The sequence below is a fragment of the Carettochelys insculpta genome, chromosome 4 (assembly GCF_033958435.1).
Source record: "Carettochelys insculpta isolate YL-2023 chromosome 4, ASM3395843v1, whole genome shotgun sequence".
Classification (NCBI taxonomy): Eukaryota; Metazoa; Chordata; order Testudines; family Carettochelyidae; genus Carettochelys; species Carettochelys insculpta.
In genome coordinates this window covers 33,467,792-33,492,261 of record NC_134140.1, presented here as the reverse complement: position 1 = coordinate 33,492,261, position 24,470 = coordinate 33,467,792, and the positions used below count along the sequence as shown (strand labels likewise).

The 24,470-nt window shown below is 41.4% G+C and overlaps 1 protein-coding gene across 2 annotated transcripts in view; it reads right to left on the bottom strand.

Moving 5' to 3' along the window:
- Nucleotides 1-3,999: 3,999 nt before the first annotated feature.
- Nucleotides 4,000-24,470, bottom strand: part of LOC142012420 (cytosolic beta-glucosidase-like) — a 91,525-nt gene continuing 71,054 nt past the window's right edge. Inside the window, exons 7-8 of one of the 2 annotated variants that reach the window (XM_074992555.1) lie at nt 5,864-6,124; nt 4,000-4,264 (exon numbers count right to left, since the gene is read on the bottom strand). In XM_074992555.1, the coding sequence (XP_074848656.1) occupies nt 5,913-6,124 (212 nt within the window). In that variant the 3' untranslated portion in view covers nt 4,000-4,264; nt 5,864-5,912. Of the gene's footprint in view, nt 4,265-5,668; nt 6,125-24,470 lie in introns of those variants that run through there. The other variant, XM_074992554.1, reaches the window with a different exon arrangement.

Below are 24,470 nucleotides of genomic sequence, written 5' to 3'. Positions count from 1 at the left end.
TAAACAGACACTTAAATGTCTTGCTGAATAGGGACTTTAAAAAGGATAACTCATGACAGTTTAATCATAGATTGAGAATTAACTAATCACTTTAAAGTTCAGCAACTTCAAAATTACTTTCAATAAACAGCCGCATCAGTAAAGCTGTTTTGGCTTTAAAGTGATTTTGGACATGTTAATTTCTATGATCAATTAAGAGAATATGAGAAATAGATGTGGCTCACCCTAATGTGTAAGTTTTCATTTAAATAAAACAGAAATAAAACACACTGTGACCTTCCAGATTTCTATGTGCAGTACCTATGGATATTTAAGTATAATTAACAACTTCCATATCAGTATTCAACTTCTTCAAGTTCTGTTTTTTGGCGGTCAAAAGCTAATCAATCTTGTTCTCAAATGCTAATACAAGCAATTAAAAATAACATTAATTGAAATACTGCAGGGGCTGTCAGGGTTTTTTTTTTTTTTTAACCTCATGGCAACACTAATTTACAGTACTAATTAGCGAATTGCCCTTTGTATTATAAATCTTTGGAAGGGAGAACTGGCCTTTAAAGCCCAACAGAGAGATGCAGATGGTCACTGCACTTTCGGTAAGCCTGCATGCCAACACTCAGAATATTTATTTCACCTGGTAGACCAAATGTGAAAGAGTATATTATTTACAATGAAAATTATTAATTTATTTTGTGGACAAAAAAGCACTGCCCATTTATACTGTTGTAAAACTTGTAAATAAGCCCTGTAGAATAAAATAGCATTCCACCAATGTCCTAATGAAAAGCAAGAGAATACTCGTTTCTTGTATTACCACAGGCGGTGAAGGCAAATTGTAAATAAGAGACACTGTAAAACTTAAAAAGGAAGAATGGGTAAGAAACATAAATAAAATAAACAGTATACATTAGTTCTGAGTAAAGTTGATTTAAGAACTTTTATTCTGCAAATTAAATAACAACTGATAAAGTATAAAAATTAAATCAATCCTATTTTACAATAAATTGAGTTTAAAATTAGAATTGTTCAACCCTCTATCCCAACTCACTCAGGGTATCTTCAAGTGAACACAAAAAAACATCCAGAAATGTAACGGGCTCAAGGTGACTTTGATATACCAGCAGGGCTGAGCACCCTTTGTTTATGTCTACGTGGCCCAGTTATCTCGAAATAACAGTGAAGTAACTTTGGCAGCATCTAAATAAATTTGAAATAGCAGGTGCATGATTTCAATTCCAGTAAACTTCATTTCCTGAGCAATAATGCCTATTTTGAAACAGGCCATAATGGCCGTGTCTACACATGCCCCAAACTTCGAAATGGCCATGCAAATGGCCATTTCGAAGTTTACTAATGAAGCGCTGAAATGCATATTCAGCGCTTCATTAGCATGCGGGCGGCAGCGGCGCTTTGAAATTGACGTGCCTTGCCGCCGCGCGGCGCGTCTAGACGGGGCTCCTTTTCGAAAGGACGCCACCTTCTTTGAAGTCCCCTTATTCCCATGAGCTCATGGGAATAAGGGGACTTCGAAGTAGGCGGGGCCCTTTCGAAAAGGAGCCCCGTCTGGACGCGCTGCGTGGCGGCAAGGCACGTCAATTTCAAAGCGCCGCTGCCGCCCGCATGCTAATGAAGCGCTGAATATGCATTTCAGCGCTTCATTAGTAAACTTCGAAATGGCCATTTGCATGGCCATTTCAAAGTTTGGGGCACGTGTAGACGTAGCAAATAGGTTCCAATGGCATGATTTCGAAATAGTGCTATGGACCCGGAAATGCTATTTCAAAATAGCTAAGTGCTATTTCAAAACGTATTTTGTGTGTGGCTGTGTTATTCTAAAAGAACATATTTCAAAATAGAAATTATCTTATTTCAATATAGGGCTGTCGTGTAGACATAGCCACTATAATTTTGAGAAACAAGAAAACCCTGCTTATCATTTTAGGCTACCATTACCACACTATCCTGGTGATACAGGGCTCAGTTCAACAATATACTAAGTGTCAGTGGGATTTGAGGGCAGATATCATATTCCATAAGGTGTGTGGCACATAGCAAGATCAGGACCACTGATAGGAATCTTTTTTTTTTTTTGGCTTTTTATAAAACCTGGGAATGAAATGTGTCATATTTTTACTATCTATGCAAGCTGAGTACTAGACAATGTTAGCTATTGTAGCATACATATGCAAATGCTGAGAAAGTTATAACAAAGGGTATGTATATACTTACTGGAAAATAGACATGCTGGCAGTCGATCTTCCTGGGTTCAATTTAGCACACCTAGTGGGACCACACTAAATTGAACTATTATATCATTGCCATTGACCCTGGCAGTCACGTGGAGTAAGGGAAGTTGACCGGACTGTTTCTTTTGTTGACCTTCTGTTGGGGGGATATCAGCAAATACCAGTTTTAGCTATTTCGACTCCATCTAAGCAATTTTCATAGCTGGAGTTGTGTATCCAAAATCAATTTTATCTCCTAGTGTAGACCTGGCCAAATGGAGGATGGAAAGTATTAGTTTTCAGATGTATGAGTCAACTAGAATTGAAGAAAAGATACCTCACTAAAGAGGAGTTGGTCAGTCCCAGAAAGATTATATAATGCCACTCTAGAATTCCTATCTGCGATGTTCATTAGGTAGGCATACTATGAACACAGCTGTAAAGGTCTGACATACCAGAAATCCAAGTAGGGCTCCCTTACAGTAGAAAATAATGCTGCCCTGCCTGTCCAGATTAGATGAAGGCTTTCCTGTTATGGGAAGCCAATGATCTCATTTCACAAGAGCAGGAAACCAAAATTAAGATAGACTTGAAGCTTGCAATAAATCTGCTCAAGGATCTGGATCCAAAACGACTGAATCAAATAGCCTGTACAATGCATGCATATATTTAAAAAGGATTGCTCAGAACCTCACTGATACTTCACTTTTTATGCAGTGTAAAAGTGGAACTGTCAAGCACGATGCAGAAGTGATTAGTTACTAATCAATATGCTGATGCAGTTATACTTTGTGGGTTGTCATCATTATGTGCCTTGAAGCCCTATCTTCACCTAACTTGAATATTAAGAGATGCACACAGTCCTTCTTGTGCAATAAGCTTGAGGATGATGTTAGATCATACTCTCTGTAGCTGACTTTTCTTTCAATAAAGAATTGCAGGAAGAAGGCTGACTGAAAGGACTCTTCTGGATTATCCCCTGGGATGCTTTGTTTCAAACATGCCAGTGCTGTAAATAACACTGATGGAGCAATAGACATTAGCCACAAAAGTTTATGATCCATCTCCTTGGCTGAAGCACACAAAAGGAAAACTCAAGGGAGAATCTCTTATGTGCTAGATGCTAGTCACTCTCTGCGACCAATATAGCCACAATGATGGTAGTTCTGGGAGTGTAGACAAGGATTTCGTATCAGTCTATGATATGCTGCAGTACAAATGCTGGCAGTTTGTAGTGCCTTATCTACACTAGGGTTCTCAATATTGCTGCCAGTGGTAGAGTTACAACGTTGTTAGTAACACTGGAACATTGAAAAAAAATGTCTAATGCCAAGAAGAAAGTGAATAAAATGCTCCTTGAAATGCATGCAAGTTAGAACAAGGCACAAGAAGAGAGAGGACAAAAAGAATAATAGATGCTCACTCCACAGAGAAATGAAAAATAACAGCAAGGCTATGTCTACACTAGCTCCCTACTTCAAAGGGAGCACGGTAAGTAAGCTGTTGGGAGATTATTAATGAAGTGCTGTGCTGCATATGCATATGCTCCCCGTGGCAACTCCGAAGTCTTAAACTTTGAAATGCTGGCTTACGTGTAGCCACGGCTAACTGGCCGGTACTTCGAAGTTACTTAGGCACTTAGAAGCACCGGCAGGTTAGTCATGGCTACATGGCAGCCAGCACTTTGAAGTTTAACACAAAGGAGTTGCTGCGGGGGGTGGGGGAATTAGCTTAATGAAGTGCTGTGTATGCACCGCACCACTTCATTAATAATCTCCCAACACCCTACTTACCACCCTCCCTTCGAAGTAGGGAGCTAGTAGAGACAAGCCAAAAGGGAGCAGAACTGTGATCCCAGCTTTCCTCTGAAAACTGCCACTGCAACAAACCTCACTGCAGTTGGTGAGATCAAGTCTTCCATCAGTAAAGGCAAATGCCAAGAGGCTAACTTTTTGCAGAAAATAATTTTAAGCAGGTATTCAAATGTTATTGCAACTTAAATTTTACTTTGCCTGTTAGAGCCTCATAAGCTGGACAACCTAGAGAAAAGAGAGAGCATGTGTGAGATTTAACTTCAATACAAGAGCTGAATGTAAAACTCTTATTCTTCATTAATCTATTTTGCCATCTGTAAATGGGAAACAATAATAACAATAATACCTGCTGCCCCCATTCTTTCAGAAGTACTTAAGAGATCCTTGGATGAAAGGCTTGGCACAGAGTAAAAGTGTTACTAGTTTTTCTTTTTCTCTTTTTTTTCCTATATACCCAATAAAAATCCCAAAGACAGAAAAATAAAGTCTTCATCCTACCAGAGCGCATTGTTGTAAGAGTGGAACAGGTAAAGTAGATGTGGCTTTTATAACTACAAAAGGAGCAAAGCCCGCAATCTTACTCATGTATATATTCAGACTTCTCGTCTTTTGCAAACAGGTGCATGTTGCATGCATCAAGGGTAGGAGTATAACAACTTTTTAATCTACGCATCAAAGCTGTGTGTTTCATTTCTAGGAAAGGTTTACAGTTTTTTATATTACCTTTCCTACTGCAAACACTTCCTTTTCGTAAAGAGTGATGTCCACTCTTTTTTTTCCCCATTCTTAGAGGCAGAAGGCTGATTGGTATTGTACACTGAACCCTTTGCTATAAAGGGGCTTTTTTTCCTTGGCTCTGATGTGTTCTTGTTACAGCATGAATGTACTGACAAAAGTTTCAAAGCCATGTGAATACATTTTAAAGGGATACTATCGACTTAGAGATTCACATTTCTGTCTGACAATGTTTTACTTACCCTACACCAAATTGTACTTTTTGTACAGCCCGAACAAAGCCTAGTTCAGAAACCCTGGAAGCATTCTGCTTCAGAGAGGTGCCATTCCTATGCTGTTTCCCCTTCTCCTTGGGAAGGTGAGGGCAGCATTTTTGGCTACACCCTCACCCAGTTCACCTGTGCTGATTGGAACTGAAACTTGGAGTCTGGGTTCAGCTCGCCCCCTACCCCTTCCCATCCAGCTGTTTTGGTGGGAAACAAGCAAACACAGGGTGCTCTCAAACTCATGATTTCTGTATCACTGCAAAAGGGTACAAAACAAGGTCTTATTTCTCTGCATGAGTGCGCAGCCCAAGTCACAATTTAGCCTCATATTTATACAATTACTGTAACTGAAAGAAATTAGAAGTGGAGTGTGTGTGTATATATGTGTGTGTGTATAAATCTATATTTCTGTTGATTTGGTTTCTTCATTGGTCAATGCATTCTGTGTAGCTGTTTTCACTATAATCCTTTTCCTCTATTTGCATGGGGCTTTCCTGCAGCCTCAGAACAAAGCAAATGATATAAAGACAAGAGAAGGTGGCTGTAAAATGACCAGAGGGGTAGAAAGTCACAAGCAGTTGAAACTACTTCTAGCTTATATTTAAAACTTACTAAATTTGAGGTTGACAGTGTTCCTTTGAATACACAGTTTAAAGCATAGTTGCCAACTCCACTGCAAAATAACTTGCAGATTACTTTACTTCCTCTCTGCTTATACAAAAAAGAGAACCATTTATTCCTCACTGAACCTGTCAGTTTAATGGTTATATAAAACCACACAGATTTGTCACCATTTTCTGAACTATTATTTTTATTTTATCACCTATGGCTTCTTAGAAAGGAGGCAGCTCTTGGTACCAGAAGGCAGATCATCACAGCTCATCAGTTGATTTTGTTAGTCCATTTTTGGAGATAACTTTGGCATATTCTATTGCTGATCTGTAAGGAACACGAGGGAGAGCTGGGTTTTCAAAGTCAACATGGAAAAGTCCAAATCGACAGCTGTATCCACAAGTCCATTCAAAGTTGTCAAGTAGGGACCACACAAAATATCCTTTAAGACGGACATCATCCAGAAAGATGGCTGAAATTAATACGACAAATGTAACCATACAAAGGTAGAACATATACAGCTTGTGACTAAGTGAATATTTTATATTCCCCTTTTTGACAGTGTCTGCTAGGGCAAAAACTATACAAATAAGGATACTACCAACTTACAAAAATATATATTCTTTGCCAGGGAACTAGCTCATGGAACTGGCCTGCCTTTCCATTCCAGCAGCATCCGAGCCAGTGAGGTAAGGAAAAGCATTAGCCGAGCTGGATATGACAGTGCATTATCATGTAGTGTTTGGTACTATACACTGCTGTCAGTCTCACATCTTCATAGCCTCTGCAACTGTCCACACTACAAAAAGGACAGTTGACTTTATATGGACCTCTCTATAACAAGACAATAGGAGCGTCTTCGGCTGCATTCTACCAAGCTAGCTCAAACATGAATAGAAGACAATGCCCAGTGTAGACCTTCACTATGCAAAATGTCTCAATTTCTTAAAATAGAAAAGGTAAGAAAGTGAAAAATATTCTTCAAACAATTCCTTCTCAGACAAAATCCTAAGACCTAGAACATAACCAATGTTCATGCTTCTTTTCACAGCTATGACCTCCAACCCCTCCGAAGTGATTTACTGAGTTAGGGTCTAGGTTCTCTTATTCCATAGAGTACATATGTCAGGCTGAGTACAGATGCAAAGTTGTGCATAAATGTGATCACATAACATGCAACAACATGCACAAGAGAAAAAGGCTAAAAAATAATCAAGTGATAATTTTGTCTGGCTAGCTGGTGCTTTCCTTGAATAGAATATGAAGAGAAATTGCAAGAAAATTGACAATGCAAATATAACTTGGACAATCAAAAAGCAAGTAAAAATGAAGTGTACAAAAACCTGGATTCCCTTGATGGTTTAACTGGATAGATAGAACAAAACTAATCTGTTTCTCTCTTCCATATTCCTGGAACCATAATTATGTGTGTCATTAATTATACAGTTGCATAATTTTTGAACAAAATGTAACAGAAAATCAGTGTTTCAAAAATAAATGCTGTTTTGCCTGTAAAGCAAAGGGAAGGACAGGAAAAAAAGTATCATTTTAAGTTGCCACTAGTCCCACAGTATCCATGAATATTCAGAAGCAATGGTGGGAACATGCCTCTGCTTTTTGTCACAGAAAAATATTTAGGCACAGAACTGGTTAGCTACAGTCCAGAATGAGTCTGACATAGTCTGTGAACTACACAAGGCTGTGCTATTGTTAGGAAATAAACCACTGAGTAACCTACTGTACATGTCTTTCTGCAACCGGTAGACAAAACAGGGAAAGAAACACCATCATGTGACTTGTCAATGTGATTTATGAGGTACCTAAATCTTGGGGGTGAGGGGAGGAAACGTGTGTATGAAATCTCTGCTCAAAACAGCATTGCACACAAAGATAGCTAAGACTGACAGGGATGGCTGTTGGTCCAGGGAAGCTGGAACAAATGTGATAAGCACTCTTCTTCTTGTGTTTCTAGTGCTTTCGACTTCAAACTATTAAAAGGGAGGGGGAGGGGAAGGCAAGTCAAATAAAAAGATGAGACACAAAAATAATATCCATGGTGAACTTTTGATACACTGCTGCCTTGATAATAGGACCTTCTCCAAATAGTGAATTTCATGCCGATACTTTGATTAGAAAACACATTAGGAGCTCATTATTTTTAAGCCTCAAGCGTGATTTCCCAACATTCCTACTTAAAGTGTGCTCTCTCTCTATACTCCACAGACTATTAAAGGCTGGTCTTTTTTTTTTTTTTGAATAAGATAGTTCCTCCCACCATTAAATAAAGGGTATTGTCACTGCAGTTTCAAACTACAAATACCTCATACTTCTAACAGTTTTGATTAATTCAACTCTCACTACCTTTAGAGCCCAGGTCACATCTCTTTACACAGGCCTTCTCCAGGTTTGATCGGCTCACAAGCTTTTACCTACCTAGGATATCTTTTTACACTGGACTCACCTAAGCAATTTAGAAGAAAACAGATCACAACTGTATAGCAACTGCCTTTTCATCTTTGCTGTGCTTTCTAGATACTATGATGTCATAAACGCTATAAATAGACATAGATCTCTCTGTCCCCATAATGCCATTAATCACCCTAACTAGAACTTGTGCTAATTACTCTGCCAATGTGGGTGGCCACAATAGCTAAAGGAGATCTTTTAGGTATACCGCCAAGTATCTAATTTGTCTTGTCATTTTTTACATTAATTTTCTATTACTTGTAGGGTCACCTCCCAGTACTCATTTTTCCTCGATAGCTCTGCTGCCTTTGACACCATAAGCCACCTACGTCTCCACAAGGACCTCTCATCCTTCAGTTTCTGTGACACTAGCTACTTGTTCCTTCACCTAGCTGACAATGCCTTTACTATTACTATTCATTGACACTCTCCTTCCCTTCCTGCCTCTGCTGGAATTTCCCAGGGTCTGTCATCAACCCTTTCCAGAGTCACCCTTTGGGTGACCCTGTCTGTTCCCATAATCTCTCTCTTCTCCTCAAGCTAATTACTTTTAAAAATATCACCATCCCTGATACTGGCCCAGGCTTATATTACATGTCTCTGTAATCTCTTTTCCTGGACTTCTCACCACTTCCTCAAAGGTTATATGGCTAAAAATAAGTATGCAGTCTCTGTTTCCAGCTTTACCTGTCATTGACATCTACCCTCCAAACCACTGGAGCTTGCATGATTGGAGTAGTTTGCTTTCTCCTTTGGCTTTTCTCTTCAGTTCTAGGTCTCACCAAATTGTGTCAGTTCTTTCTCTCCAGTATTGCTAGCTTCTATCATTTCCTCCTCATCCCCACTGCTTACAGTTTGTTTCACCTCTTGGTTCTCTCTCTCTCATCTGAACCACTGTAAACTCTTCTTCTCCAGTCTCCTTGATCCTCCACTCCTTCTTCTATCAAACCATTGTTTCTTTACCAACTATAGTAAACCCACTTCCCCAAATCTCTCTGTCATCGCTCACCAATTCACGAATTTTGCTAAGGTCTTTCAGGACCGTATCAGGAAAAAGAATGTGAATATACTTGCTTAGTATATAACTATTCTTTGAGCCAATATGATCCATATATTTGACACGATTAATGCTTCAAAACAGTATCAGCAATCAATGGTTATGTCTACACAGCAGCGTTATTCCTGAATAAGCTATTCTGGAAAAAGTATTCCAGAATAGCTTTTATTCCAAAATAGCACAGCTACACAAAAAATGTATTTCAAAATAGCATTCAGTTATTTTGAAATACAGTGTCTACACACCATACAGCCTATTTCAAAATAGATTCATTAGATGCACAATGGTTATTCTGAAATAGGCTCTATTCCAGCCAGGGCTACGCTAGGCCCCCGCCTTTCAAAAGGGGGATGCTAATGAGCCACTTCAGCAGATGCTAATGAGGCTTCTGCTTAGTTCATGTCTTCATGTACATGCTATAGGACTTCTTTTTGCATTCTGCACTCTCTGCTAATCACTGAGTTCTCTCCTGTAAAAATTATATCACTAACAATCTTAGCCTGGATGTCAAGCTCCCAGTCTTCAGACTAGTTCCAGTTCACTTTTTGTCATTAGCTAGTTCTCCAAAACAGATTCAGATTCTTCAAAATGAACACTATTATTTAATTAATAAGCCCTCTAGCCCTTATGGTTACAAAGAAAGACTTCCTAATACAACCTGATAGAGTCTTAATATTTGTGGCTCTGGGCCCACGTCAATCCCTGAGACACCAAATCTCCTGTCACGCAGAATTAGACTTCAGATAATATTATTGACAAATATTTCACATTTTCCTTTAACTCCTCTCTCCCATTACAGGCAGCACAGTGAAGTTAAATACATAAGCATCAATCAGCAGGGTTAATAAGGAATGCCAGGCAAAATTTTAGGAAAAACATTTTTAAGGTATTATTCTGAGACTGACTTCTTTACATCACCTAAAGTCTGTGAAAGACAAGCAAAAGATTTGTGGGCATGGAAGCAGACATTTTCAATGAACTACTCTGCATCTTAATAAGAGAAAAGAGCAGGGAATAACACTGGATGCTATGCAATAAATCTGTTTATTAGAATTCTCCAGCTTTTATCCATTTAGGGGCTTAACTGGCAATCAATGAAAGAGCTCCAGGCATTTTTATGTGCTGCCAGAATAGTGAAGACTCAGAACTGATGACTGGTAAGAACTTCACGCAATTACTTGCTGTAAGGAATGTGACCTCAAGCTCCAAGTAGGCAACATTCAATTTCAGATATGACATACACAAATACACCTGAGAAATCTGCCCATCAACCCCTACAGTTGTGAGGGTGAACTGGTAGGGGAGGGGAAAGGAAATAGACCGGCTGTTGAAATGCCCCCACTAAGGACAAGTTTCAATGTGTGTTTCCTGTGACATAGGATGTGTTTTAATGCCTTGTTTATATACATAGCAACTTAAGTTTGTCCTAGTTTGGAGTGCACAACTTTTAAGAGGTTATTACTAACATGTTAACAACACTGGATGATTCCCAGTCAGGATCATTCTGCACTGAATATTTAATTGGAGAGGTTACACTTTTGTAAACATTGAGACTACACTAGGGATGGGTTTAAACCAACAGGCGAACTCAAACCTGGGATGCATAGTGCAGGAGTCTCCACAGTATGAGCTAAAAGCCAGCTGGCTCTCAGATAAGGCTGTAGAGGAGACTCTTTCTCTATGTAAGTGGTCTAGGTGTCACTCTATGGGACAGTGAACCACACCCTTAGGTGCTTGGGTTACATATACTCAGTAATTGCTAATGAATTCACACTCTTCGGGAGTTGTTTTAAGCAATGATTGGTATGGTCATCAGTGTTCCCTCTAATTTTCCTATCCATGAGCAGAATAAATTTTGTGTGTGCCAATGCATGTGTGGATGTGCACCACCAACATAAACACATGCTACAAGCTGCAGGTGCTGTGAGCACTCTGCTAATCAGCTGGGCAGCACTTCAATCTCCCCTGCACAGTCTCCCAAGTGCTCAGGGAGGTTTTTGCCCGTACACTTGTCAACACTGTGCCTGCACTCAAGTGTGCAAGATAAGGAAACTCCCTAGTGTGGCAACATCAAATATGAAAACATATTTCAAGTCTTACTTACAGTGAAGTCTTCCAGTATTGCAGTTCTCACATTCTCACCACTTGAGCATCCAAATTTGCACTTGTCCAGTTTCCATATAAACTTTGAACCAAGTACAGTTAAATTCTACATGCCAAAGTGCATATCATTTGTTGCAAGGCCACAAATGCTGTCCACCAACAGCCAAATACATTTCTTTTAATTAAAAGGAATAGGTCTATCAAGCAATTTTAAAAGTTAATCACAATTAATCACATGATTAAAAACTAATAATGATTAATCATGTGATTAATCACACTGTCACATAATAGGAGAATACCATTTATTTCAATGTTTTGGATATGATTCGTGCTTTCAAATATATTGATTTTAAATACAAACAGAAAACAAAGTGTACAGTGCTCATTGTATTTTTATTACAAATATTCGCAAAAATATTTTTCAATTCACTTAAGACAATACTGTAGTGCAGTCTCTTTATTATGAAAGTTGAAACTACAAATGCAGAGTATGTACAAAAATGCATTCAAGAGTAAAACAATGTAAAATTTTAGAGTCTACAAGTCCACTAAGTCCTATTTCTTGTTCAGGCAATTGCTCAGACAAAAACGTTATTTACATTCGCAGCAGATTATGCTGCCCACTTCTTGTTGACAATGTCAGTGAATGTCAATGAAAGTGAGAACAGATGTTCACGACACTGTTGTAGCCAGCTCCAAAAGATATTTAACTGCCAGAGACAAATGCCCATTCCTGTTTCAACCACCATTCCAAAGGACGTGTGTCCAGGCTGATGAGGATTCAATAGTGTTCAATAATGATCCAATGTAGAGCAAAAAGACTCATTTTCATTTTCATTCTCTGAGTCAGATACCATGCGAAGAAGCCTGATTATCTTCTTTGGTGGTTTGGGTTCTATAGTTTTCTCATTGGAGTATTGCTCTTAAGATTTCTGAAAGCATGTTCCACATCTCATCCCTTTCAAATTTTGGAAGGCACTTTAGATTTTTAAACCTTGGGTCAAGCACTGTAACTATTTTTTTAGAAATCTCACATTGGTACCTTCTTTGTGCTTTGTCAAATCTGCAGTGAAAATATTCTTAAAATGAGAATGTGCTGAGTCATCACCCCAGACTACTATAATAGGAGCTAGAAGGCAGAGCACAGGCAAAACAGAATTGGAGACATACAATTCTCTCCCCAAGGAATTCCATTACAAATTTAATTCATTTATTATTTTTAATGATCATCATCATCATGGAAGTCTGTCCTCTGGGATGGTTGCCAAAGTATGAAGGGGTGTAAAAATGTTCAGCGTATCTGGCACGTAAATACCTTGCAGTGTCAGTTACATAAGTCCCACGCAAATACTTGATCTCACTTTCAGGTGATGTATATAAGAAGTGGGCAGCATATTCACCTATAAATGTAAACAAACCTGTTTGTTTGATAGGTTGGCTGTACAAGAAGTAGGACAGAGTGGACTTGTAGGCTGTACAGTTTTTCACTGTTTTGTGTTTGAGTGCAGTTAGGTAACAAAACGTATTCATAGTTGTGAGCTGCACTGTCACAATAAAGAGATTGCACTACAGTACTTACATGATGGCTATGTCTACACTAGGCCCCCCCTTTTGAAAGGGGGATGCTAATGAGACACTTTGGGATATGCTAATGAGGTGCTGCAATGAATATGCAGCACCTGATTAGCATAATGGCAGCTGCTGCACTTTGAAAGTGCTGCTTTCAGCTGTGCGTGGCTCATCTACACAGGGTCCTTTTCGAAAGGACCCTGCATGCTTCAAAATCCCCTTATTCCTATTCGGTTATAGGGGGATTTCGAAGTGTGCTAGGTCCTTTCAAAAAGGACCCCGTGCAGACGAGTCATGTGTGATCGAAAGTGGCACTTTCAAAGTGTCCCGGCTGTCATTATGCTAATGAGGTTCTGCGTATTCATTGCAGTCCCTCATTAGCATACCCCAAAGTGTCTCATTAGCATCCCCCTTTCAAAATGGGGTGGCTTGTGTAGGCATAGCCGATGTGAATGAAGAAATACTACTTTACCATTTTTACATTGTGAATACTTGTAATCAATTGATATTCTATTGTTTTACAGTGTGATGAAAACTGTGATTGATCATAATTAATTTTTGAGCTCATTGCATGAGTTAATGGTAATTAATCAAAAAGGAATGCTTTCAGGTTTGCAGTATTCTTTAAACTGCAATCAGTACTTGCTTGAAAAATAAAATTCCTCTAGACTGCAAAGTGAAAACTATTAAATATGTTTTCCTCCAGAATTTTGGGAACTGGAACATTATTGCATACAAAATCTCTTTCACTTGCCAGAAAAAAAAATCAGTCATGTAGCAATGGAAAGGGAGAAATCAAATGTACAGACAAATTCTATATAGATATATATTACTTTAAATAGATGTTTATTATTAAAAGAATGAAAAACAATATCATTTTAATGTTCAGGTACATTATGATACCTCAACATACGTGGCCAGAGGTATAAAATTCAGCCAATCTGTCCTGGGGAAAACTTTTAACTTCAACAGTAGAGCTAGATCAGCAGTAATCATGGCCAACATGTAAGTGTTCAATAAAGTGAATCAAAACATACAGACTATGTCTACATGACAGGGTTTTTCTGGCAAAACTGGGATTTCGTTGGAAAAACCCATGGAGCATCTACATGCCAAATGTGCTTTGTTGAGTGTCTGCCAACAAAACTCAACTCATCTCCTGGCAGCATTCTGCCTCTCCCCATTCAGATATAGCACCTCTCTCGACAGCTTCCTGTCAACGAAACATCCATGTGGATGTTCCAGGACCTTTTGTCAACAGACAGGGCTTTCAGTTCACTGGGCAGCTCTGTTTGCAGAGCTTCCGGTCTGCTGGTCTATCAAGGGCGGGCCAGGCAGTCTGGCTGCTCTCTGTTGACAAAGCAGATTGCTCTTTCGATCTGCTTTTATGTGTAGACATAATCTGTTGACAGAAGGTTTGCCAGGAAATCCCTTCCGACAGTGACTTCTGTCCACAGATGCATCTCGTGTAGACCTAACCACAGGGAAAAGATCCAAGAAGAAATTTACATTCAGGAAACATTGGCTGAAAACTGGATTTTTACCAAAAGGGTATCACAGGCAAAAAAGCATGGGTAGAATCATGATTTTTAACTCTGAAAGTATGTCTAAACATTTGAAATAGATTTGTCCTTCCCTTGAAGGAAACAGTAAACACCAGCAATGGAAAGTTTATACAAAAGTTCAAATGACTGCAAGTCAAAAATATTTATTTCTATTTGTGAGGCACAGGTGGAAAACATGGCACAACTATTGAGGTAGATTGGATATTCACCTGGGGCTAAATTCTAGTCACAGGGAACTTAATGGCAAAATTCCCATTACTGTGATGGGGCCAGATTGTCATCCATGTGTTGTGTCAGTGATATGCAGACCACAACTTTGTCCTAAGGTCACCATTCAAGTGGCCTCAAAATCGATGAATCCAGTCTGAAAAATAACGTAAAGCACTAAGTTGTCTCCACATTATATTACAACTCTGTGTAGTGAGGCCATGGAATCCCTTTTTGCCCTCTTTCAGGGGATCCAGGCTATGCTTGACCTCATGCTGGATGCAGAAAGGCAGAACAAGAAAACTAAAAGGCAAAGCCACTATCTCAAGTGGTCAAAAATCAGGGAATGAGTTGGATGCATCTTCCTTGTCACTGCTCCCCTGGACTGAGTTGTGCCAAGACCTGCCTCCAGACGAGGAGCCCATGAAGCTGCCAGAATTGCCAGCTGGCAAGTACCCCACAGAGATGCAGGTCCTTGGACTATGGAGCCCTAGCCCAGGACTGTGGTAGAAAATTGCCTAGGGAAACCAGACTTTAGTTCAGTTTTGCTGCCAGAGTGCAATGATTCAGTGGCAGAAGCCTCCACCATGTTAGGGCCTTCTGCTGGGACAAGGTGGAGCAAGGTGAACCCAGGACCTCCTAACCTGGGAGTCAACCCTACCCCTGGAGTGGCAGCCTACCCACTTTGAGCCAAGCAGCCTGTGCCTGTCTTCTGTCTCCGCAGCCAGGGAGCTGGTGTACAGACTGCTGTTGTACTTGCCCGCCCTGGATTGAGCCTGACTGCATTTACTATCTGCCTAGCCAAATCATGCTCCTCGTTCTGTCTTGACCAAAGGGTCAGAGCAACCGACTGTATGTGCTATCCATACTCACCAGGAAACTAGGCTAAAGACAGATTGTTCATAGGTCAGGGCTATGGATTGGTGATTTGCTAATTCCTCTGCTAATTGACTTTTGACTGCTATGCCAGATGAGGCCAGATGCCAGAGTAGCCTCCTTCTGAGCTTGAGGGGTGGGGGTGAATGATGATCAATTCCAGTGCAGTCAAGAGAATTGTAGTGGTGTAAGCCAAGGAAGAGCTTCCCCAGTTACTTTAGTCACCAGAAAATCCTGCAGTGCTCTACGTATATACAAACAACAAACTAATACGATATGTCTCAACTGAGTCGATAAAAGATTGGTCTTCCTTGGAAGAGATTTCAATGATGCCCAGTTTCTTAATGTATTGAATTCCCTGTGCCTAGATGTTCAGATAAATTTAGCTAAACCACAATATGGAATACCTCCTTTTGCATTTCTGAAAAGATGAAAGTAAAGAACATAACACCTCAGTGGTTACACGGAATAGTTGAATATGTACATTTTTTCCTGCAGTAATATGAAAACTGATTCCTTGAAGGGACACTAACAAATAACACTCAGAATTCAATCCAGTATTATCTTTGTGTCCCCTTCTAGCAGATATATTTTACAGGTATCAATTTAGAACCTTTATTTCCTCCACTGCCAATCAAATATATTAAAGTTCTGTTTCTAAAAGCAAGGGACAAAAACTTTGCTAGCACTCTAGCAGCACTCATTTAGCTGCCCTACCATAACATTCCACAAACCACCAAGTGCAGGAAGGCAAGAGAAAAATCATTTTTGGTATGAAAACAGATTTGAGTTCCAAGCCTCTGAGGAATTATTAAAACCCTAATGAATGTTTTTAATTAACTTTCACAGCATCCTTTAAAGTGAAATCGTTTAGCAGTTACGGTGGAAACCTGTTAAACAAATTACCAGTTGAACAAAACAGCTATGCTTGTTAATAGGGCCTTTATTCCAACAGACTTCATACAACCCAATTCTGATATTTGGAGACTGCCATTGCAAGAAACTACAAAGATTAAGACCTTTTTTAAGAGATGCATGTGCCAAATTCTTTGCTGATGTAAATTATTGATGGCAGTAGAAAGGTACCAAATTACATCATCAGATAAATTTGGTTGCATGCTTTGAGTTGGTAAAGAAAAAAAAACATGATTTCAATAGATGTATTAATGTAACTGTCTATTGTTTAGCTTCTGTTTGGGATAGTCAGTTTAAATAAGACACATCACAACTTCATTCTTTAATCTGGTACCACGTACCATGGATCAAATAATCAAGATTGTGCTTAAGCACAGCAAATATTGAACTGAATCTTATTCCTTTAGCTCAGCTACAACCACTCTTCTGTCCTGCAAAATCTCTCACAATTAGTAGAATTCTGCAAGACTTGCAATCTCTGTTCAGTACTCAGAGTTAACTACTTCTCGCCCCAGGAGGGAAAGAGAGGTCACTTCTGGAGCAGGACTAAGGTTATTACTGTCAGGGCAGCTAAAACACAGGACTGTCTTTTGACAGCCTATAGACTGCAGATACCCTGAATACTTCAGAAAAAACAGCAACCATGCAGCATATTCCCGTCTCCTATCTATCTCTGATGCGGAAGGTCTCCCTTGCATTAGAACAAGGCTTACCTTTGTAACAGATATACCTGATGTTATCGTAGCATTTAGAATTGATGTATACACTGTAACTGTGTCTACACGTACATGAAACATCGAAATATGCAGCCCTTTTTCAAAAGAATGAGAGAAACATCTACATGTGCGACACCTCCTTTTGGAAAAAAATTGGAAGAACGGGGCACAGATGTCGAAATCCGAACCCCAATCCCGTATCAGAAAGATCATCCCCTTTCAAAAAACTAAATCGAAAGAGTGCACATGTAGATGCCCACATCCTGCTTTTCAGACAGAGGGGTCTGCCAGAATGCCTGTCAGCTGGAGCGCAGGACCGCTCCAGCCGGCAGCAGCGGGGCTCTATGATCCCTGCGTCCAGCTGCTTTAAAGCAGCGCGCACGCAGGAACCCTGTGGCAGAAAGCTTAGAGCGTGCTAGGAGCAGGACCAGCACAAGCTCCAGGTGCACACTCTGAGCAAAGCCTGGGAGCTGCAGCAGGCCAGGATGGCCAGTACATAGCCCCCGTGGGAGCCCCAGTTTCCCCCCCACCCCCAGCCCTCGCATGGCTCCCAGGGCTTGGGGGAAGGGGTGAAAAAATCAGGCCCCCTCATGGACTGAGAAGGAGCTGAGGGACCTCCTGGGATTGTGGAAAGAGGAAGAGGTTCTCCATGAAATGGACTTTAAGCAGTGGAATGCTGCAGCATTTGCCCACCTAGTTTGCAGCCTCCTCACAAGGACCCACCTGGAGCATACAGCAGAGCAAATATGATCCAAAGTAAAGGAACTCTGCCAGGGCTATGCCCAGGCCCGGGACCAAGCCGACCACTCTGGGGCAGCCCCAGTTACCTGGCCCTACTACCAGGAGCTCCGGGGAGCTTGGGACAGCTCCCCGTCCCAAGCAGTCCTCGATACATCGGCAGACGAGCCGCAGCCGGAGGCGGAGGACTAGCCTGTAGCAGGGACCCAGGAGAGCAAGGGCACCACTGAGTGGTCGAGTGAGGAGGGGAACCTGACAATCTACATCTCCTCCTGCTCATCCAGCTGGGCATGCAGGAGCTGGGCATCCCTGGACGTTACCAAGGGACCCTCCGATACGTACACAGTGGGGTGCACACCTGCTCCATGGGGTGAGGGTGACACACTGGCCAGCCAGTCGTGCACAGGACCAGTGGTCCCAGGCTGCACATATGCCAGCCCGCCTTGGTATATGGCGCCCAGTGGCACCCCGATGGAGATGGCCAGCACCTGTCCCCAGCAGACAGCGCCGCGAGCCGCACACAGAGCAGCAGCTGGTTGGGGCTGGACAGCACCTGGGGACCACACACCACGGACTGAGAAGGCTCACTTGTCTGAGAAGTTCCCCAGCTGCTGTGCTGTCAGATGGGATGCCCAGCCCGTGGGGGGGGGGGAACCCTGCAAGAGGGGCGGCCTACAGCCAGACCACCCCCCTCCCAAGGCCATAGTATGTTAGTAACACACTGTCCCTCTCTCCATACAGCTGCACCATCTGTGGGTCAGGAGAGACCAGCATCATTCCTGTTCCCTGAGAGCCTCACAGGAGATGTTAAGGGTGGCCAGGTCCCACCCATGCTGTGCACCGTTGGGGCCGCAGCCAGAGAGCCCCTTGCTGGATAGAGAATGAGCCAGCCAGCTGCCACCAGGCCGAGGTGGTTGAGCAGCACCTGTGGCTCCTGGAGGCCAACATGGACAAGCAGAGGGCAGTATGGGAGAGGCTGCTGACCACCTTGGAGGGCATAGGCATGACACTCCAGGAGCATGTGGCCAATGTTGCGCACATCCTGGCCCCTACCCTGGTGCCTCCCCCGCCAAGCTTGCTTCCACTGCCCCCGCCGAGCTTGCCCCCACCTCCCAACCAAGCCACCCCACTCCAGGTTAGGTGCCCCCAGCCTCCTTCAGGCTCAGAGCCCCCCTGCCTCCCTCTACACCATCTGTCCCCCCGCACCTGTACATAGTTACACATACCACTCAGTTGTGCATAAATGTTTATTTTCCATATGCCCCCTCATGCTGTGCTCCTCGAGGAGGGATGGTGGGTGGTGGATGTGTGGATGCAGTGCTGGTGGGGGCAGTGGTGGGGATTGGGATGGCAGGGGTGGGGGTGCAGGTCACAGGCGGCCACCCACAAAGGCCTGCCTGAGGGCCTCCCTAATGTGGAGGCTCTCCTGGTGGGCCTGGCAGATGGAGGTGGTGCCCAGCTACTCATAGCTGGTGCCAGCCCCATTGTCCCTCTCACACATAGGTGTCCTCCTTTCCCTCCACAATGTTGTGGAAGATGCAAGGCATTGAGGACCCAACCTCCAACCACATGTGGAGGCATTTCCACCGCCCCTTAAGATGACCAAAGGCCTGCTCCATGATGTTGCGGGCATGGTTGAGGCACGGGTTGAATGCCTCCTGTGTATGGCCGCAGGAACCACGGCTTCAGGGGATAGGCCGCATCTGCCACCATGCAGAGTGGCATAGTGATGTACCCCCGCGTCAGGATCTCCTGCTGGGGGATGAATGTGCCAGCAGAGCCCAGAGTTCCAGAAGACCCAGCACACCCACGATACCCAGGCCTTCTGGAACTCTGGGCTCTGCTGGCACATTCGTCCCCCAGCAGGAGATCCTGATGCGGGGATACATCATCGCCATGGGACCCCATCCGCGGCGTTTCCTGCCTCCCTTCTTTTGAAGGAGAGCTTGGAGTTGTGTGGATGCTCCCTTTCAAAAGACCGCAGAGGCCCTTCGAAAGTGCAGACTCACCCATCGATCTGCTATTAGCCTGTGGTGGTTCCCTTTTGACAGCCACAATTTTGACCTCCACGCGTCAATTTTTGCCCTTTTGATGGAGTGCTCACGTGTAGACCCAGCTTGTGTGCTTTTTGAAAAAAAGTTTAGCCAGTGATCAGCCAGCTCCCTGCCCCCATCCAATAGCTGGGGCTTCCAAGGTGCCTGCACTCAGTGCCAGCAAGTAACAGCACAAAAAAATCACTATATATGTTCCTTTGGGTGCTCAATAACATCTCCCAATATTATATAACATCAATATATAGATAACATCAATAAAACTAAGGTTATGGAAAACTCTTTGCTTAAGTAAAGATATTTTTCCTATCATTTTAATCTTTCTTTCCAGTTCCAACTGGAAAGAACAGGTGCACATGCTTAGCTGATTTAAGATCAGTAGATTAGGGCTCAAAGAATTAAAGTGGACTTTCCAGGACTACAACTGAACATGAAATGGATGCAGCAGAACACTGCCATTTCCAGTTTACAGTTCATGTACAGGATAGTACACATAATGTACATTATACAAGCCCCTATCCATAAGACTTGAGAGAAGGGGAAGATGCAGAATAAATGAAAAGCACAAGTGAGCTATGATGACAGACACAGAGTTTGAAGGGACATGAATGTTTTTGCAGAGACCTACAGACATTTTTCTGTCTTTTTTCAATCTTTATACAAACTCCCTCAGAAAATAAACAATGGTATTAAGGCAAAGTTAACATGGTGAAAGTCTCACCATCATGTAATAGTCAATTAAAAGTTTCACTGCTAATTTTATGCTCTCTCAAATAAGACGTTTTACTCTTTATAAGCACACAAGAGAAATCCATTGCCTCTACTCCTCCACTCCATTGCCATGCCAAATGTCATTACATCTTGTATACAGGCACAATTAAGGTATTTTGGGAGATAATATGAATCTCTTCCTAACCTACCCTGATGTAGCTGGAATATAGGCAGGGCTAGAGTCTCAAACCCAGAGCAAGTGGGTTTTGGCCTGGTGTGGAAAATACAGGCGGCTCTCCCGCCTACATTGGAAGACTGCTGTAATGAGGTTCTGTTGCCCATACATGGAGGGAGATGTTAGCCATATAGGTATCAAGCTGTTATTTAGAACATATAAGGGTTCTTCTACTGTGTGTAGATAGGGCAAGAGAAGGAGGGCAGAATTAAAGCTAGTATAATAATAGGTTTGAATGCGAAGTGTGGCTTGTCCTTATGAGCATGAGGGCATGTGAGGATGCTAAGCACACTAGATGGAGGAGAGGTGGATTGAATAGGCATTAAAGGGTCTGCATTTAAATTCAAAATGCTGACTTTAACAATGAAGAATAAATTAGACAGGAGCTTGCAAAAAATCAGATTGCATGAAGAGCAATGAGGCAACAGTCACTTTCTACATAGCTCTGGTGCAAATATTGTCTTGTGTTCTGGGCATGATGTTTCCAGAAAGACATTGAGAAATTGGATGGAGCTCAGAAAGATAAATACATAATATCCAATGGTGAGAATGACTTATGGGGAAAGCTAAAAAAATATGTACAGGTGGTGAAGTGATGACTAAGGCTGAATGAGAGGAAACAGTCTACAAATAGCTGAAAGGTGTAAATAGAAAGGAGGGGGAGACAGTAAGTGTGTCACATGGGAGCAGAAGTAAGAATAAAAGGATGAAATTAATGCAAGGCAAAAGAACACTGAGTAACTGTTTACATTTCTTGTAGTAGTACATATTAGTTGTGAAATAGTTTCCTAAGAAAATGACCAAAGCTCTAATCATGAACCTTATAATTATCTGGGTTCTAGCTTGAAAAGTGTGTGAATGTGACAGTCCCTTTTAAAACATCAGTGCTGCAAAATTAAACCATTATATTCTCAAGACAATACGTGATTACATCATTTAAAAACCTATCACTGACTACATACATTACAAAGGGCATCAGAAGAGTAGGCACGTAAGGGCCAATAGTACTGCACATCTTTCCCTGCTTTTCTGGAGAAGAAGGGCCTAGAATTCCTTTGGGTGCTCAAAAAAATCTCCCAATATTGCACTTTCATAATGAGTAAGTAGTCACAGCAGTCTACACTTGCAAATGGGAACAGACAGATGCAGTCTCAGATCAGAGCCTATAAGGAAGTCTGCCTGTTTGGGAACAGCTGCAAAGGCAAACATTGTAGGAGCAGGGTGAAATGAATGAGATATACTTGTAATATTGCAGCCAATCAGACTTAGAGTTGTACTATGATGACTCTTCGTTGTCCAAGGGATCCCCTGTTTGCCCATCTGGACTCTCCTAAATATTAGCACACTGTAAAATATGGACAACTAAAGTTGTTGATGGAAACGAGGATGGAACTGCTGGTAAGTGTGTGGTTTGTGGAATATGCAAATCACCAGTCTTGACCAGGCTGGTTAACACTAGCAGGGAAAAGTATACAAGCAAGAAGAATTCTGAAAGGTTCCTTAATATCCAAAGAGGTAAAAGTGAAGGGTAGATTTCATAGGAATATTTTATATAGCTTTATAAAATGCACTCAATCTTAAAGCCTCAAGACGCACATGCAGTCATTAACCCTCACCTATTGGCAAAAGCCTGATGAAATTGATTAGGTTCCTAGCACTCCCTAAGATCAAACTCTGGCTCTGTGAAACAGAGGGGCCCTCCTCCAAAACCCACAGAAGTTGAGTTAAGGACAGAATGCAGAATCTGGGGACTTCAACTCTAAACTGCTGGGGCACTATGTGTGAAAAGGGCCATCATTCTGAAACACATGACCAGATTCATTGGCTGCACAGCACAAAAATGCAATCAGAAGATGGCTATGCTTTGTAACTCTCAAGTGAAGTCAGATGCCAAAGACGCTTTTCCCCCTTTTTGAACATAAGTTAGACAGCTGTGACAGGTCTCTGGTTCTTAATGTTACCATGCTTATTCGTTCCATGATAACCTTTAGACTGGTTTCTGCAGTACAATATGCATGGAGATAACCTTGAAGACCACATGGAAGCTTCAGCTGCTCAAACACAAGGAATCATACTCATTTGGCAGTATTAGTCCAATTAGACAGTATTACGTTACACCAGGCTAGAGCTCCATTAAAGGCAGGAGCTCGATTTACTTTTTTTTCAAGCAGACCAGCTATTTAGTGTGATTCCATGTATAGATACATGAAATGTTCTTCTCCATTAAGCGCAGACTTCTGCTACATATATATATGTGTATATATATAAGCTTTTCATAAAAAAGTCTTATGAAGTTTCTTATTAAGAAATTGAGTAGATGAAGCACTATATATTATTATACCACAAAATCTTGATCTTTTGATATTTGTAAAATATTTAAATAATTAAGCCCCCTGTAACTGACCCCCCCATTATTAATAGAAGAGTTTTTGTTGTTGCTTAACCAAAGCACACCAAAACACTTGCAACAACTATTGTCTATAAACTTCGTTCTTTGATTGAATCATTTTGTGCCAAATGTCACCCAAACCCCAGTAAGTTCTGGCAAGACCTAACACTTTAGCTGCAAAAACAATGCTTTACTGAAGAGAGAGATTTATGGTTTACAAACAGCCTTATTTAATTTGCAATTTTCTTTATACAGAACTGTCGGTAGTGGGCAGGCAGCCCAAACTGTGCCATCTACATCACATACCAGAGTCAGAGGCCTATTTCTAATGTGTGAAACAAATACCATCTGGGCGGGGAAATTTCCGTGCATTCTTTCCATTAAAGATTGTAACATGTACGTTTGATCCTAATCCTGCTTTTATCAACCATCGCAGGTTTTTTTTTTCTTTTCTCTGGATGTGACCAAGTGTAACATGAAGCTTCATAATTTACATGTCACATTAACCCCTTGAGCATGCCACCAGAAAATGCCTCTCATGCCATTTGTTAAGCTCTTCTGCTCCAGCTTTATTTTATTCCCTCCCATAACTTTTCCACCCATTTTTTTTCCTTAAAAGAGTATTCCTTGGTTCTGTGGTGCTCCCAGCCAATTTCACATTGTGTGTATGTGCTGACTAACAGCCAGGGATGCATAAACTTCAAGTAGACTATAAAATTACCGTAAAAATGATCTTTAAAGGCTTCACTTTTACAAAATAAAATAGTGCAACAACAAAAAATTCCTCCCAGCAGGGGATAATCAGTAGAAACCACATTTAATTGTAAAACTGTTATAAGGAAATTGTATGGAGACGGAAGCCTTCTTTTCAAGCATTTATAGATATGAATACTTTAATTACCCTTTAGATTGAAACTCCTCTTTTTTATTTTAATTCTTCTTCCCAAAGATATTCTTTTACAAAGTTTGGCAAAGCTCCACTTGCCTAGTTTTTGATTATCCCAGCATGAAAAAAGGAGTAAAACAGGTATTTTTCCAACTCAAATCTTTCAAAGTGTTCTGCCCACAGACTTATATAATCATACAGCCTAAGATAAGAAAGATTTATATCTTGTTTATCCCCTTACCTGTGATGTAATGTGCCCTACAATATATATTCTAATACCTTTGCCAGGTTTATTTTCAAAGACTCAGAAATGGGGGCTCTTCTACCCTTCCCT